Source organism: Myotis daubentonii, chromosome 10 (genome assembly GCF_963259705.1).
Source record: "Myotis daubentonii chromosome 10, mMyoDau2.1, whole genome shotgun sequence".
NCBI classification, from domain to species: domain Eukaryota; kingdom Metazoa; phylum Chordata; class Mammalia; order Chiroptera; family Vespertilionidae; genus Myotis; species Myotis daubentonii.
Genome location: NC_081849.1, coordinates 6,278,255 through 6,291,410, shown reverse-complemented (window position 1 = coordinate 6,291,410; position 13,156 = coordinate 6,278,255). Strand labels below are relative to the sequence as shown.

At 39.6% G+C, this 13,156-nt stretch overlaps 1 protein-coding gene across 21 annotated transcripts in view; it reads right to left on the bottom strand.

The window, feature by feature from the left end:
• Positions 1–13,156, bottom strand: part of KMT2C (lysine methyltransferase 2C) — a 269,634-nt gene that overhangs the window by 58,675 nt on the left and 197,803 nt on the right. For 16 of the 21 annotated variants that reach the window (XM_059711413.1, XM_059711394.1, XM_059711398.1 and 13 more), the window contains 7 exons: positions 12,394–12,524; positions 7,894–8,074; positions 4,941–5,045; positions 4,578–4,625; positions 3,421–3,600; positions 3,249–3,281; positions 3,026–3,151 (listed from right to left, as the gene is read on the bottom strand). In XM_059711413.1, the coding sequence (XP_059567396.1) occupies positions 3,026–3,151; positions 3,249–3,281; positions 3,421–3,600; positions 4,578–4,625; positions 4,941–5,045; positions 7,894–8,074; positions 12,394–12,524 (804 nt within the window). The remainder of the gene's footprint in view (positions 1–3,025; positions 3,152–3,248; positions 3,282–3,420; positions 3,601–4,577; positions 4,626–4,940; positions 5,046–7,893; positions 8,075–12,393; positions 12,525–13,156) is intronic. The other 5 variants (XM_059711416.1, XM_059711409.1, XM_059711415.1 and 2 more) reach the window with 2 other exon arrangements.

Here is a 13,156-nt window from a genome sequence, read left to right as displayed (position 1 = left end):
TATATAAAAAGCTAGTGACCGAAACGACATAACGACTGGAATGACCGCTCGCTATGACGCCCACTGCTGTCAGCGAATCGGCCAGATCGGGGGTGGAGCCAACCGGCTAACCTCCCGTGGCCCTTCCCCCCATCTGGCCCAGCCCCTTATCAGCCTCTCCCACCCCGATCGAGGGCTAGGGGGCCAGCCAACATCCCCCCCCCGTTGACCTTCCCCTCCACTGGCCCCACCCCCACTTGGCCCACCCCACCCTGTCGGCCCGCAGCCCCTCCCCCTGGCTGGCCCCACCCGATTGCCCCTGCCTACCCCAATAGGGGGTGGGGCCAGCTGGCCAACTTCCTGCAGCCCCTCACCCCCAATGGGCCCCTACCACCCTGATAGGCCCGCAAGCCCTTTCCCAAGTCAGCTTTGCCCCCAGTCAGCCCCAACTTGGATAAGGGGCAGGGCCAGCCAGTCAACCACCCATGGCCCATCCCCCAAGTCACTGGCCTCTGATCGGCCTGCCTCACCCCATTCAGGGGCAGGGCTGGCCAGCCCACCACCCTTCCCCACAGCCCGCCCTACCCCCAATCAGCCCCACCCCTGACGGGTGCCCCCCACACCAATTGGGGGTGGGGCCGGCCAGCCCACTGCCCACAGCCCCTCCCCACAGCCAGCCCTGCCCCCAATTAGCCCCTCCACCCCAATCTGGGGCGGTGCCCATCAGCCGCTCACCCTCAGCCCCTGCCCCGGCCGGCCTGGTCCTGATCAAGCCGAGATAGGAGCGGGCAGGCCGGCCAACCTCCTGTGGTCTCCTCCTCCTAACAGGCCCGGCCTCATCCGCCCCAATTGGGGCTAGGCTGGCCGGACTCCACCCGTCATGAATTCATACACTGGGCCTCTAGTTACTCATTAAGCGCTCTGCTCCACAACCAGCACTGTCCTTCAAGCTTCTGTGCACCCACGACTGGGTCCTCACAACAACCCCATGGAAAGAGCTATTACACACAGCTCATTTAAGCAAGAAGACTCCCTTTCCCCAGAAGTTACATTAACTTGTTCAACTGCACATAAGTCAATGCAAAGCATTTTTATTCTAATTAAGAAGTGGTCTCCCCCACCACCCTCAAGTCTACGATACCACCCAACTGGTTATATTAGTGTATAAAAGCAATCTTTTTTTCAAACATGAATGGTAAGAATTGAAGAATTGCTTTTAACTTTTACCTAAAGTGATTTCAACCTACTACCTCTCACATCTTGAAATTCCCTGTCTTCACCATCCCATGAAACATCTTCCCAGCACCCACACCATTTTACAACTAGTCTCTAATGACCATCATTCAATGTCTCAATCTGGTTTTTTTCCCCTTCACCTAACCCTTAAAAAGGAGAAACATATAACTGCATATCTAATATAATTAGGATCAATTAAGCATGTAACTCACTACATTTAAATTCTTTTAAAGTTCAAGATTCTGTACTCTACTGGCAATGCTGTACTAAGTCCTGTTAAAGAATTGTCTTTTCCTCCCACAACTTCAATTCTGCCTTTCAATTAGCATTGCAGACTGATCTACATGGAACCCAAATTTTCACTCAGTCCCAATCCTAATAAACTCATCTGCACAACTCTTGTTTGCCTCAAATTCAGTTCCTATATTCACGGGAGCAACGCTGCCAAACTTGAGAGGTCATTTCACAGCTGTGCAGTCTTCAGTGGCTCAGAGACATGGGGGAGAAGGCCACCTGTCCTTGCCGTCTCTCCCAGCCGCCTACAAGCCATCTAGCTCCAAAATGCTTTTTCCAGTCTTGCCTCCTTAAACACCACCCACTAACCTCTCCTCCCTGTGCTCTGTAAGTCGTTGCCTCAAGTCTAGACATTAGGGTTATAAAGTCCTACGGGTGGGCAGCCTTACTCATCCTTGTATTCCACACAAACACCCCTGCAAAAAAAGTCAACTCCTCAAAACTCTGCAGAGTGAACCTTTTATAAGAAACACATCTTTAACTGATCTGATTTTTAAAGTACATGCTTTCAGTTTCAGAATACACGGAGCTAGAGCTTTTTCATATGTTGAGAAGAGAAATACTGAAGAGCTGTTACCATTAAGCATTAGGAAGGCACAGCATAGGGGACAACTCAGGTAAGAAGCACTTCCAAAGAGTGTTTTACCCATATGCTCAGCAACAATCAAGGTATAGTTACATAGAAGCTAAACTGGCAGAAACTGAGGTATTTCAATTATGTGCATTATGGAATTTTTAATGCATACACAAAATTGACAGTAAAGATAACATTAAACCATATGTACATTTCAGCACATATAAAACAGTGTAAAATTTTTTATGGAGTATCATTGTTCAACTCAGCATGTAATGACGAGGCAGTGGTAATAAACGGGATGTAGAAAAATGACCTGAGCTCCCAACTCCTTTCTGAAGGGGATTCCGTATCAGCAACTCTCTCTCCTATCCACTCCCACAACCAGAAAGGTCACTGGTTTCCTCTGAACGTATGTAGTGAGCACACACTTTGTGGCAGGGTACCAAGTGACGACGACAGGTATGACCTCAGGGAGCTCACAATCGAGAGAGAAAACCATAATACCCACGGGTCCGTGTGTTGGCAGCACTACTACAAATGGAAAGCATGGTGGCAGGTGTAGAGATGATAGGGAAACTAAGACCAGATCAATGAATACGAGGCAGCCAGGTGAGGGGAAGTAGTTCTCCCAACACGGATGCAAGGTCTGAGTGAAGGTGGGCTGAGACTTGGGGGGGGGGGGGGGGGACACACTGAAACATTGTCCCCACTGCCAGTAGAGTGAGCAAACGAACTTTGGTCATAAAGCAGATCATGAATTTCCAGAGTTTCAGTGAAGTAGGTGTGTGACTGCGATAAATTCAGAGATTAGTCTTTTCCATTGTCACAAAAGAGGGCTTTCTCCTGTCAGTCTGTATATGTTGTTACTAAGAGACAGGTTCTGCTTTAGTGAACCCATGCACTCACGCACAGAGAACCACACTTTTTGGGGTGACATACCCTGATTGTGTAGGGGTAACAGCTGTGGTGCAGGGGGAGGGGGAGGCTGTGGTAATGGAGTTGGCTGAGGAGTCACAGGACTGAGCACAGCAGTAAACAAGTCTTCAACATCCTTTCCTCCAAGCTCTAGAAAATACAATTATAATGATAATATGATTAAAAGTCTATGAGAGCCATATAGGGAATGCCACTTTCGGAAACTAAAAAATACAATCACAATTACCTGGAATTTTATATAACTTTCCAAGAATTGCTCCTAGGATAGATTAAAGAAATAGAAATATTAATAATTACCATTTTAATGTACTAATACAAAATAGCATTTCATAGAAATCTTCAAAATAGAAGTTAAAATTATAAATAAGCATGCAGAAATCTTTGAAAATCATATTTACTCATGTCTTTTAGAAAGCCTAGCTGTAGGGCAAATATTTTACCATCTGTGACCATTTTGTCTAGTTCAGGACTAAGGATTCCGTCCAGCTGCTCCTCACTTAGAGGTCGTGAACTCTGATTCACACTTGGCTGAGACACAGAGGAAGGGTCATCGGCGACAGGGCCAACATCTATTCCAGCTGGAGGAACAAGGCAAAGAAATTAAAAAGTGAATTCTGAATACATACACAAAATGCATTTCACTATTTACCTGCATGAATACACAACAGTATGATTAAAATTGAGCAATGAAAAGTCTGAAATTCTGAATTAATCAAGATTCTTATATCAATCTGGATAGTCAAAATTAGTAAAAATTAGGCACAATGTATTTGTAAACTGGTGCCACTTTAAGTTATAGTTTAATCAAAATAAAAATATTTCCTGATTAATAAAGAAACACTTGTGGTTGTAAAGTGCTAATTTCTACAGAAAATAAGTTAGGAGTCTAAGAAAATATTCTATATACAATATCCACTACACAAATAATAGCTTTAACTTGGAAATGGTAGTTCCTAATGCATAGTTTAACTATCATATGCAAGTATGTGAAACAGGAGGAATAGTTTCACATAAAATTAATGAGAAGCTCTAAAATTCTTATTCAGTGTTTAGTAAACACTACCCTTGTAAATAACTTCAGCTGTAGATCATAATTTTGAAATATTCTGTGGTAAAAATACAAAATATAGATTGTGTTTATTACGTAACATGTTCGATCTCATAAAAACTGGTTTTTAAAGCAATATCCACATTTAAAAGTACTCTATCATCTAATTTCTTTACCATGCTTTCTCAATATTACTACTTCATAAAGTAAAATTTAGTCTGCTCTTATTTTATTTTATATTAGAAATTCTATAACATTTGGGTAAAATTATAAATTACACAGTAACAAAAATAAAACCATTCATTAAAAAAAAATTACTGAGAAAATCACCCAAAGCACAGTACAGCTGTACCATGCTTTAGCTGCACGCATAAAGGGGAAAGCAAAGATGGATTAGTGACAAATTAGCACTATCACAAATGCGCATGCACCTACAGGCTGTGGCAGCGGAAACCACTATAAAAAAGACTACTCTAGTCAGCCATCATCCACCGCTCAGGTTCTTACCAAATGGAAAAGGTGAGTTGTCAACCTGGAAAGTGCATAAATCAAGACCTACAAGACCCAAACCAAATAAAATGGATGATTATCACAGGAGCGGAGGCAAGGGACAACACAAACAAAAGAACAAGACACAGGAGCCTTGAATGCCATAAGCCTTCAATGTGATGCCATTAGAAAGACAAAAGAAATTAACTAACTTGCTGCAGGGAAGCTGAGGTAGATCAAATTATATAATTGAGGTCTTTGATAATGACCCCCCCAAAAAATTTTTTTTAAGTTTTAGAGAAAAGACTAAACTTCTTCCACACACATGCACCTCTCTCTCATGCCCTAAAACAGACACTAGGCAAATAGCATTCAATATACCTGAATGATCAACTGATTTTGCAAGATCATCTGAAATTATTCCAAGAATGTCATCCTCTGTGTTTAGGACTTCGGATATATCAGCTAAGGTGTCATCAGCAGTACCTAAACACAGGAAGTGTATTTTCAATGTCTTGACATTTTCCCAGACATTAAATTCTAAAACACCCTGCCTCGTCCTACCATTTACTACATATCCCGAGTACAGCAGATGCTAAGTGCGAGAATCATAGAACATTAAGATTGTTACTTCTAAAATAAAAGATTTTTTCATAGAAAAGGTACTCCAATGTTTTGAATAACAAAATATTAAAGATTAGGACCGTTTTTATTTTGTGGCTAATTTAAAATTAAGGAAACAAAGATCTATAGGCAATAAAAGTGAAATAAAATACTATAAGAAACAAAGCAAAAAAAAATCACTAAGGAAGTGACATCTCTAAAAATGATGTCTGGAAAATAAAACACAGAAGATAAATAAAATATGAAAGGAAAACCCATTATTTAAAAATTCCCTGTTTAAACCAGATACCATCTGGTTCCAGCCTACCCCCCATCCCCACCTAACACTGATAATTCATTCCTTTCTTTATTCATTGAATACCCACAGAACTGGGGTTTCAGACTGTGTGAATCGACATGTTCCAGCCACTGAGAATACAGAATTGTATAAAACCAAGTACATTCCCTCACAGAGCTTACTTTCTCTGAGGGAGTTAGACGATAAATTAGATCAGTATAAGTGCCATAAAGACTTTAAAAATAAGGAGACAGAACTAAGACTCAGATGTGGGGGTGCTGTATTAACTGGTCAGTAAAGACCTTTGAAAGGACATGATTACACATGTCCAAATGTGTGTAAATGAAAAAAAAGGAGACATTAAGACCAGAGCAGGTAAGGTTTTGCCAACAGAGGGAGCCAGTGTGCTTGTCATAAGAAAGAGAGCTAAGCAAAGGTATGTGTGGTTTTACAGGTCACAGTGAAGACTGAGCTTTACTCTCAAATATGATGTGTAACGGGAAGTTGCTGGAAGGCTGGGGGCCAGGAGATGTGAAGTGGGTGGCTGCGGGACCTACTCTGAAGACAGAGACGACTGTGTGGGTGTATTAGAGATAGAATGGGAGTAAACAAAAAATCAAGGGTGACTCCAAAGGTTTCTCACCTAACAAGTAGAAAAACACTTAGGCTATCTTTAGTAATTCTATTAGTCATTTAAGTTAGGGAACATGATTTTTTAAACTAAATGGGACAAATAGTTTTGTCACATTAAAAGCATACTTCCCAAATAGAATTCATATATACATGAGAATTTCTCAAAGTGAAAGAAAATATAAATTTTGTATGCCCAAATATTCATAAATTTATAAGAGAAATAAAATTATTTCAGTAATATATTCTCTAGACAACAGTACACTTGAAAAAAGACTTTTGGATAATTCCTTCAGGAGTCATTTAATGTGAGTGACTGTTTGTTTTAGACCAATGGAATTCTATACAAAAATCATAACAAACACTTTTTAAAAGGCCATGTTTTAAAAGTCTGCCCCTACCTAAACAGATTTTATATTGTACCAGCAAATTATTAAAATTGATTTCATGGACTATATTAAATTAAATTTTAAAAAAATGAAAGCCATTATTTGTAAATTTCCCATTATAAAGACAAAGAGTGATTCAACTGCAAAGAATATTACGTTTCATTTAAGTTTTGAGACATTTATCTTATTCTAGTCCTCATGTTTGGTTTTATCATTAAACCATTTCTCTTCAGCAGTTTTGTGGAAAAACAACTTCAAACAAAGGAGAGAGGAAAAAGAACAAGTGGTAACGTCTTTCCTGTCACAGTGCAGCTTCTGTCCAATTTGTTCTCTTCTCCACAAAAACTCAAGTGCAAATAACTTCTGTTTAAGTCTTTTAATCCCTAGTCATGATTTTTACAATAAGACATAACTTTCATAGTTAGGGTATCCTTGTAAGGACCCACAGATTTTTCACTACACATTATTTTAACAACACATTCACATGGAGAAGAGCAGGTCAGTACTTAAAACAACAATGAAAGTAAAAGTAAAAATTATCTGCTAAAATCAATGAACAAAAGCATGGCCTTCAGTACAGCAGTGGGAGAGACAGGACGTGTGCATGCATACAGAGGGGCTGAGATGCTTCTATAATTCAGTCAAGAAAAGTTACAACCAAAATACAAAAGCCTGCATTTTGATCCAGGATAATGCCAAGTTAACAAAGCTGTAATGACTTAATGTACCAAGTGGTCTTTCAGCACAAGACTGCCTTAAGAGTATTTTCCAAATTGAGTTTATAAAACTAACTGAGCAACAAATGTAATCAATGGCAAAAAGGAAGCTTGTCAGAAGAACATTAATTTATAATTGTTAGTAAGATAAAAAATCTAGGGGGGGTACCTCTGAGCATCATGACATCATGGGAACAGAGATGTTGGCAAGTAATCCCCACTGAACAGGACCACCTCCCTTCTCCAACAAAGACTGCTCTGGCCCAAGCTGTCAGCAGTCAGAAATGACCTAAGGCTATGGGTTTCACTGATTAACAATCTGGAAGCCAGGTCCCTAACATAGCATTCTTGTCTTCTCCTGAATTTCTCTGGGCTGTGTAATTAACAAAAACCTATCTTACTTAAATCAAAGATTATTATATTTATAACTCATGGCCAAATTACACCCCCTTACATTTACCCTCAGCAAAGTGTAAACCTAACATTTTCCTTTGCAACTTCTTGATTTTGGTGGTAGTTACACAGATAAATTTATTTCCCAGATGTTATACACCTGCCCACCTAAAAAACAGTTACACTTACTAAATACGTCACACCTCAATAAAGGTGATTTAAAAACTATATATAAGGCCAAACCAAAGCATTTCAGAGGTATAATTTAAAGGAAGATAATGTCACATGATAAAAATTCCACATACCATGAGTTCCAGGTTTTGCTGGAGTTGAGGATGAACTAAGTAGTGGGTCTAAGGAAGGATCCAAGAAATGTGTGTTCACGTTTGCTTTATATGAAAGCTGAGCTGTGTCTTCTGATAGAATATCTAAATTTAGCTTGTTTTGTCTACTTGTATCTAGAAGATCTTTTCCAAAGAAAGCTTCCTAGATAAAATAAAGCACATATGAAAATGACTGACTTATTTATAAAATTCTAACATGACAATAGATAATTCCGTTACCCTTTTGGACAAGAAGGCAGAAATAACAGACAAGCTTGGTATTTAACAACATCAAAATTGAATACAGAAATATATAAATGACATAGAAATATCCTGTCAATTCTTTTATATAGATTTCCCTTATTTTAAAAGTACAATTTTCTGCGGCTTTATAGAGATAAATAAAATTATGCAAACAGCAGCACACAATTTTGTCCAATGTGTTCTAGCGACAGCAGTATAATCATTCAATAATTCCAGATTTAGGCTACAATTAAATTTAAAGATTGATAAATTTACAATACTATTGGTACCTAATTTGTATAAGAGAAACTCAAGCTTCATGAATATTATTATTATTAGAGGTTACTTGCAGAGGATAGCACAGGGTCTGATCTACACTGTTAATATGCGCAAACTTCAGATTAATAACCTCATGCTGATTCATGAACACATTAAAGACTGAATACATTATAGATCTGAAAGGGATTTTTGTAGCCATTTTAATCTTACTATGTACACAAAATTTATTTCTCTTAAAAGGCTTTTAGCTTTTTCTTTACTCCTCTGACACTTCTCCATTTCAATATATATTCTCTAAAGACCAAGGTTTCATATTGGGTTCTTTACAACGCAGTATAGCTACAGAACTTCTGAAGGACCAATCAAAAGGACAAAAGGAAACACTGAGGACCGCCCCCCTGCCGCCCCTCACTTACTTTAACCCAGCAAGTCTGCTGTGGCCTATTTTCTACAATGTGGTCTACCTGGAAAAGGGGTCCTCTGTACAGGACACTTATGTAGTACATGTCAACATTTCACACATTCTTGCTAAAGATGCATACACACAAAAAAGTTCACTGCAGCATTTTTAATAGTGAAAACTGCCTGAAGTCAAAAGGCACATGACTAAATAAATTATAGACACCCACACAACAGCAATTGTTAAAAAGGATATTGCCATGCTGTCAAAGAAAAGTTCTAAAATACAGTATTAAAAGAAAAGCAAATTGAGCCGAAACCGGTTTGGCTTGGTGGGTAGGGCGTCGGCCTGCGGACTGAAAGGTCCCAGGTTCGATTCCGGTCAAGGGCATGTACCTGGGTTGCGGGCACATCTCCAGTGGGAGATGTGCAGGAGGCAGCTGATCGATGTTTCTCTCTCATCGATGTTTCTAACTCTCTATCTCTCTCCCTTCCTCTCTGTGAAAAATCAATAAAATATATTAAAAAAAAAAAAAAGCAAATTGAGTGGTATGTCCAGCTAACCATAAAATACAAACCAAGACTATTAGGACTGTATAAACATCCTATCTAATAAAGAGGGAATATGCTAACTGACCCTCACGCCATTGCAACAATGGCAGCACCCACAGCCATAAGGAGGGAATATGCTGATAGACTGCCCCACTCTTAAAGATGATGGCACCCACAGCCAATGAGGAAATATGCTAATTGACTGCCCACCCTCAAAGATGGTGGTGCCCACTGCCAATAAGGAGAGAATATGCTAATTGACTACCATGCTCTCAAAGATGGCAGCGCCCACAGCCAAAAGATGGCAGTGCTCAGTCACCTCAGCCCTGCCGGGGCAGGGGCCACCCGAGGCTCAGGCAACCAGGGCCGGCCGAGGCTTGTGCTGCCAGCAGAGGCAGCAGCAGAGGTGTGATGGGGCGTCTCCTTCCCCTGATCGCTAGGTTGCCTCCTGCCCCTGAGGGCTCCTGGACTGTGAGAGGGGGCAGGCCGGGGTGAGGGACCACCCCTCCAATGCATGAATTTTCATGCACCGGGCCTCTAGTAAACTATAAAAGAAGTTATGAGCGGAAAAACACCAGAGTATTAACAATACTAAGTGGACGGAAAAGGGATGGGTGTGGGGGAGAGTCTGGTCGAAGTAATAGTATATTTGATTCAAATTTCTGCACATTTTTTCAATGAACGAGTTTTTTCACTATGAAAAAAAATCTGAAAATCCATAAAGCTAGGTCACTGGGTAGCAGATAGGTTTGTTCTCATACCAAAATTGTTGTGCTCGTTTCGGCAGCACATATACTAAAAAAATAAATAAATAAATAAAAAATGTTTATATCAGTAGGAAAAATGCTGAGTGGCAGGAAGCACGTTAGAGTTTTAGAGTTAATTTATTTAATGACTTCAGTATAAATCTGAGAAATCTGAGACCATATTAGTAAAACTTTTTAAGTGACTCAAGATGACATGGGTTCTCCAGGTCACATGGCACCACAGCTACTTAGTAGTCTGCATAAATATTTCTAATGGACAGAACATACAATTATGTATATTTTATTGTGACAGTGTTGTAAATAATAAAATTAAATTGGCCCAGCCGGTGTGGCTCAGTTGTTGAGTGTCAATCGATGAACCAGAAGGTCACGGTTCGATTCCCAGTCAAGGCACATGCCCAGGTTGCAGGCTCGATCCCCAGTGTGGGGTGTCCAAGAGGCAGTCGATCAATGGTTCTCTCTCATCACTGATGTTTCTCTCTCTCCCTCTCCCTTTGTCTCTGAAATCAATAAAAAAATATTTAAAATCGGGAAAAAAATTGTTACTGAATTCCTAGTGGGTTTTTGACACTATGTATTCTGCCCACCCACCTTGGATGAGGGCGAAATACAACTGCTATCACAAGATGTTCAAGAAACAGTACCATTACAAAGGCTTCCTTCACTCCTTCACATACAAAAAAACAAAACAATTAGCTATTACTATGTGTACCGGAGTCAGTACACTGGACACCAGAGGAAACAACTCAGCTCAGTAGATGAAGATCACAGCAGGAATCAGATCCCTTTGCTAATGGATGAAATAGTCAGTTTCCATACTTTCATAAGCAGCTCAAGAAAGCTTCCTAAATATAGATTATACTGCACAGAGGAGGAGCAGCAGGAAGAGGAGAGGAGGAGGTAGAGCAGGGGGAGGAGCAAGAAGAGGAAGAAGAGAAAGAGGAGCAGCAGGAGGCGCAGCAGCAGGAAGAGGACTTTACGTGCTTAATTTTTATTTAATCTCTCATTTCTGTGTAGTTGGTATGACCACAATTTTACAGATGAGGCTACTGGGCGCACAGATGTTAAACAGAACAAGATCACATAGAACCAGTAGCAGTAGTATTAAAATCCCGGACTCCCAAAGGCTCAGCTATTTAAAATGGACACAGCCCTGAAGATGTTAGCTGTTTAACAAAAACTGACACTCGTAAATATTACTACATACATAATTGACCAAGCTTAAAAGTCATATTTATTAAATACAGAAGACTTTTCACTTAAATGATTATTTATTTTTGTGCTTCTTATACATGAGGAAGAATGAACAGGCTCAGGAATGGGAAATCAGCTCATGGCTGAGCCAGATGGTCGATCTCAGTCCCCCTCCAATCCAGGGCTCTTTCCCACACAGCACATGGCCCTGAACTCTCCGGTACTTCATGCTCACAAATTGGTATCTTTTCCCATAGTCCACATCTATCAAACATCACTTCTTTCTATTGATGGATATTTTTCTGATGTATATTTTAAAACACAGTAACAATTCTGTTTAAATCTTTAGTTCACTGAGCCTCTAGAAGCAGACAATGGTTATTAAAGCTGTAACTGGCTGCTGAATGCCCATCTTCACTCAGGCAACATTATTACTGTTGCGCAGCAATGTTAGCCGTGTGCTGCAAGAAGTTTTGAAACATGCCACACCTGATTATTTAGGCAGGGGCACTGACCTCTTTTCCCTTAGACTGTCAAATGACAACAGCCAACACAACAATAGCCATCCAGTGTGAATAAATCAAAGTTATACTTTCTTTTTTTTTTGTCAGTTGGGAAAAAATATATTTTTTGGTGTGTGGCAGAATTTTGGTAATTTGCTTATGTGTGCCATGCGACGAAAAAGATCAACCATCACTGCTATAACCTGTACTAGCAAAGGGAGATGTCCACAGGACCTGGGCGTGGGCAGCACATAGGTATGGCTGCTTTGCAAGAATGAGCTTTTCTCAGCCCAACGTGTCCTTGTGAAATATTCAGAAGTGGAAAACTAGAATAATAAAAACAACTTTGTGTAAGTATCAAAGCACAAAAAGGTAAACATTAATTTTCATGAGCCCTTGGAAGGTAAAAATGGCACTATGATAACTAATTAAAAACAAAACAAGTAAAAAATTTAACAAAACCGAACAACCTATATTTCAAAACTCAATACATTACATTTGTTTCAATAACAAACTACATAATATAATGTGAAGCAAAATATTACTTGTAAATAGACAGGGAAAGTTTCCTCGAGCTTGTTTTTCCTTTTCCGGTACCTCTTCTTTATTTTTTCAGTGTTTTCAGTAACAGAAACAGATTCATCAACAAGAGTATCTGGTAACTGCTCACACCAACCTGAAAACAGGAGCCACATTTATGAATGCATGGTATTTAAAATTTCCAGACAGATCCGCCCAAAGTAATTGTATAGCTTACCAATATACACAGTTCCATATAAACAAATAAGCTTTTTCTTTTGACATGCAAGACTGCATAAGGTTAAGGTGTATAGCATAATGACCTGACAAACAAGCCTTTCACAAGTGTATCTCAAAGCAAGTCTACCAATATAAGAAAATTTTAAGCATCATAAAATTTCATTTCATGTCTATTTAGTATCAGCATGTTTCCTACTATCTCTTAATGAGCATTTCCCTGCTAGCAAAGCACAGCTTGTTTTTAGAACCTCAACATTTTGTTAAAAAAAATAATTAAAATGAAAATGCATGGTGCTCATAAGTATGGAGAAATGGCTACTGGTACACTACTAATTTAAGAAGTATAGCCTTTGTGTAGAGTTTACTGGAAATATCCAACAAAAGTCTTTTTAGAAATGTGTGTCCTTCAATCCAGCAACTCCAAGGGGTTAATTGCAAATTAGGTATTTGTAATCCTATACTAATAAAAGAGAAAAATGGTAATTGGCATACAACCGATACCTTTTTCATTGGCTAATCAGCGAGATATGCAAATTAACTGTCAGCCAA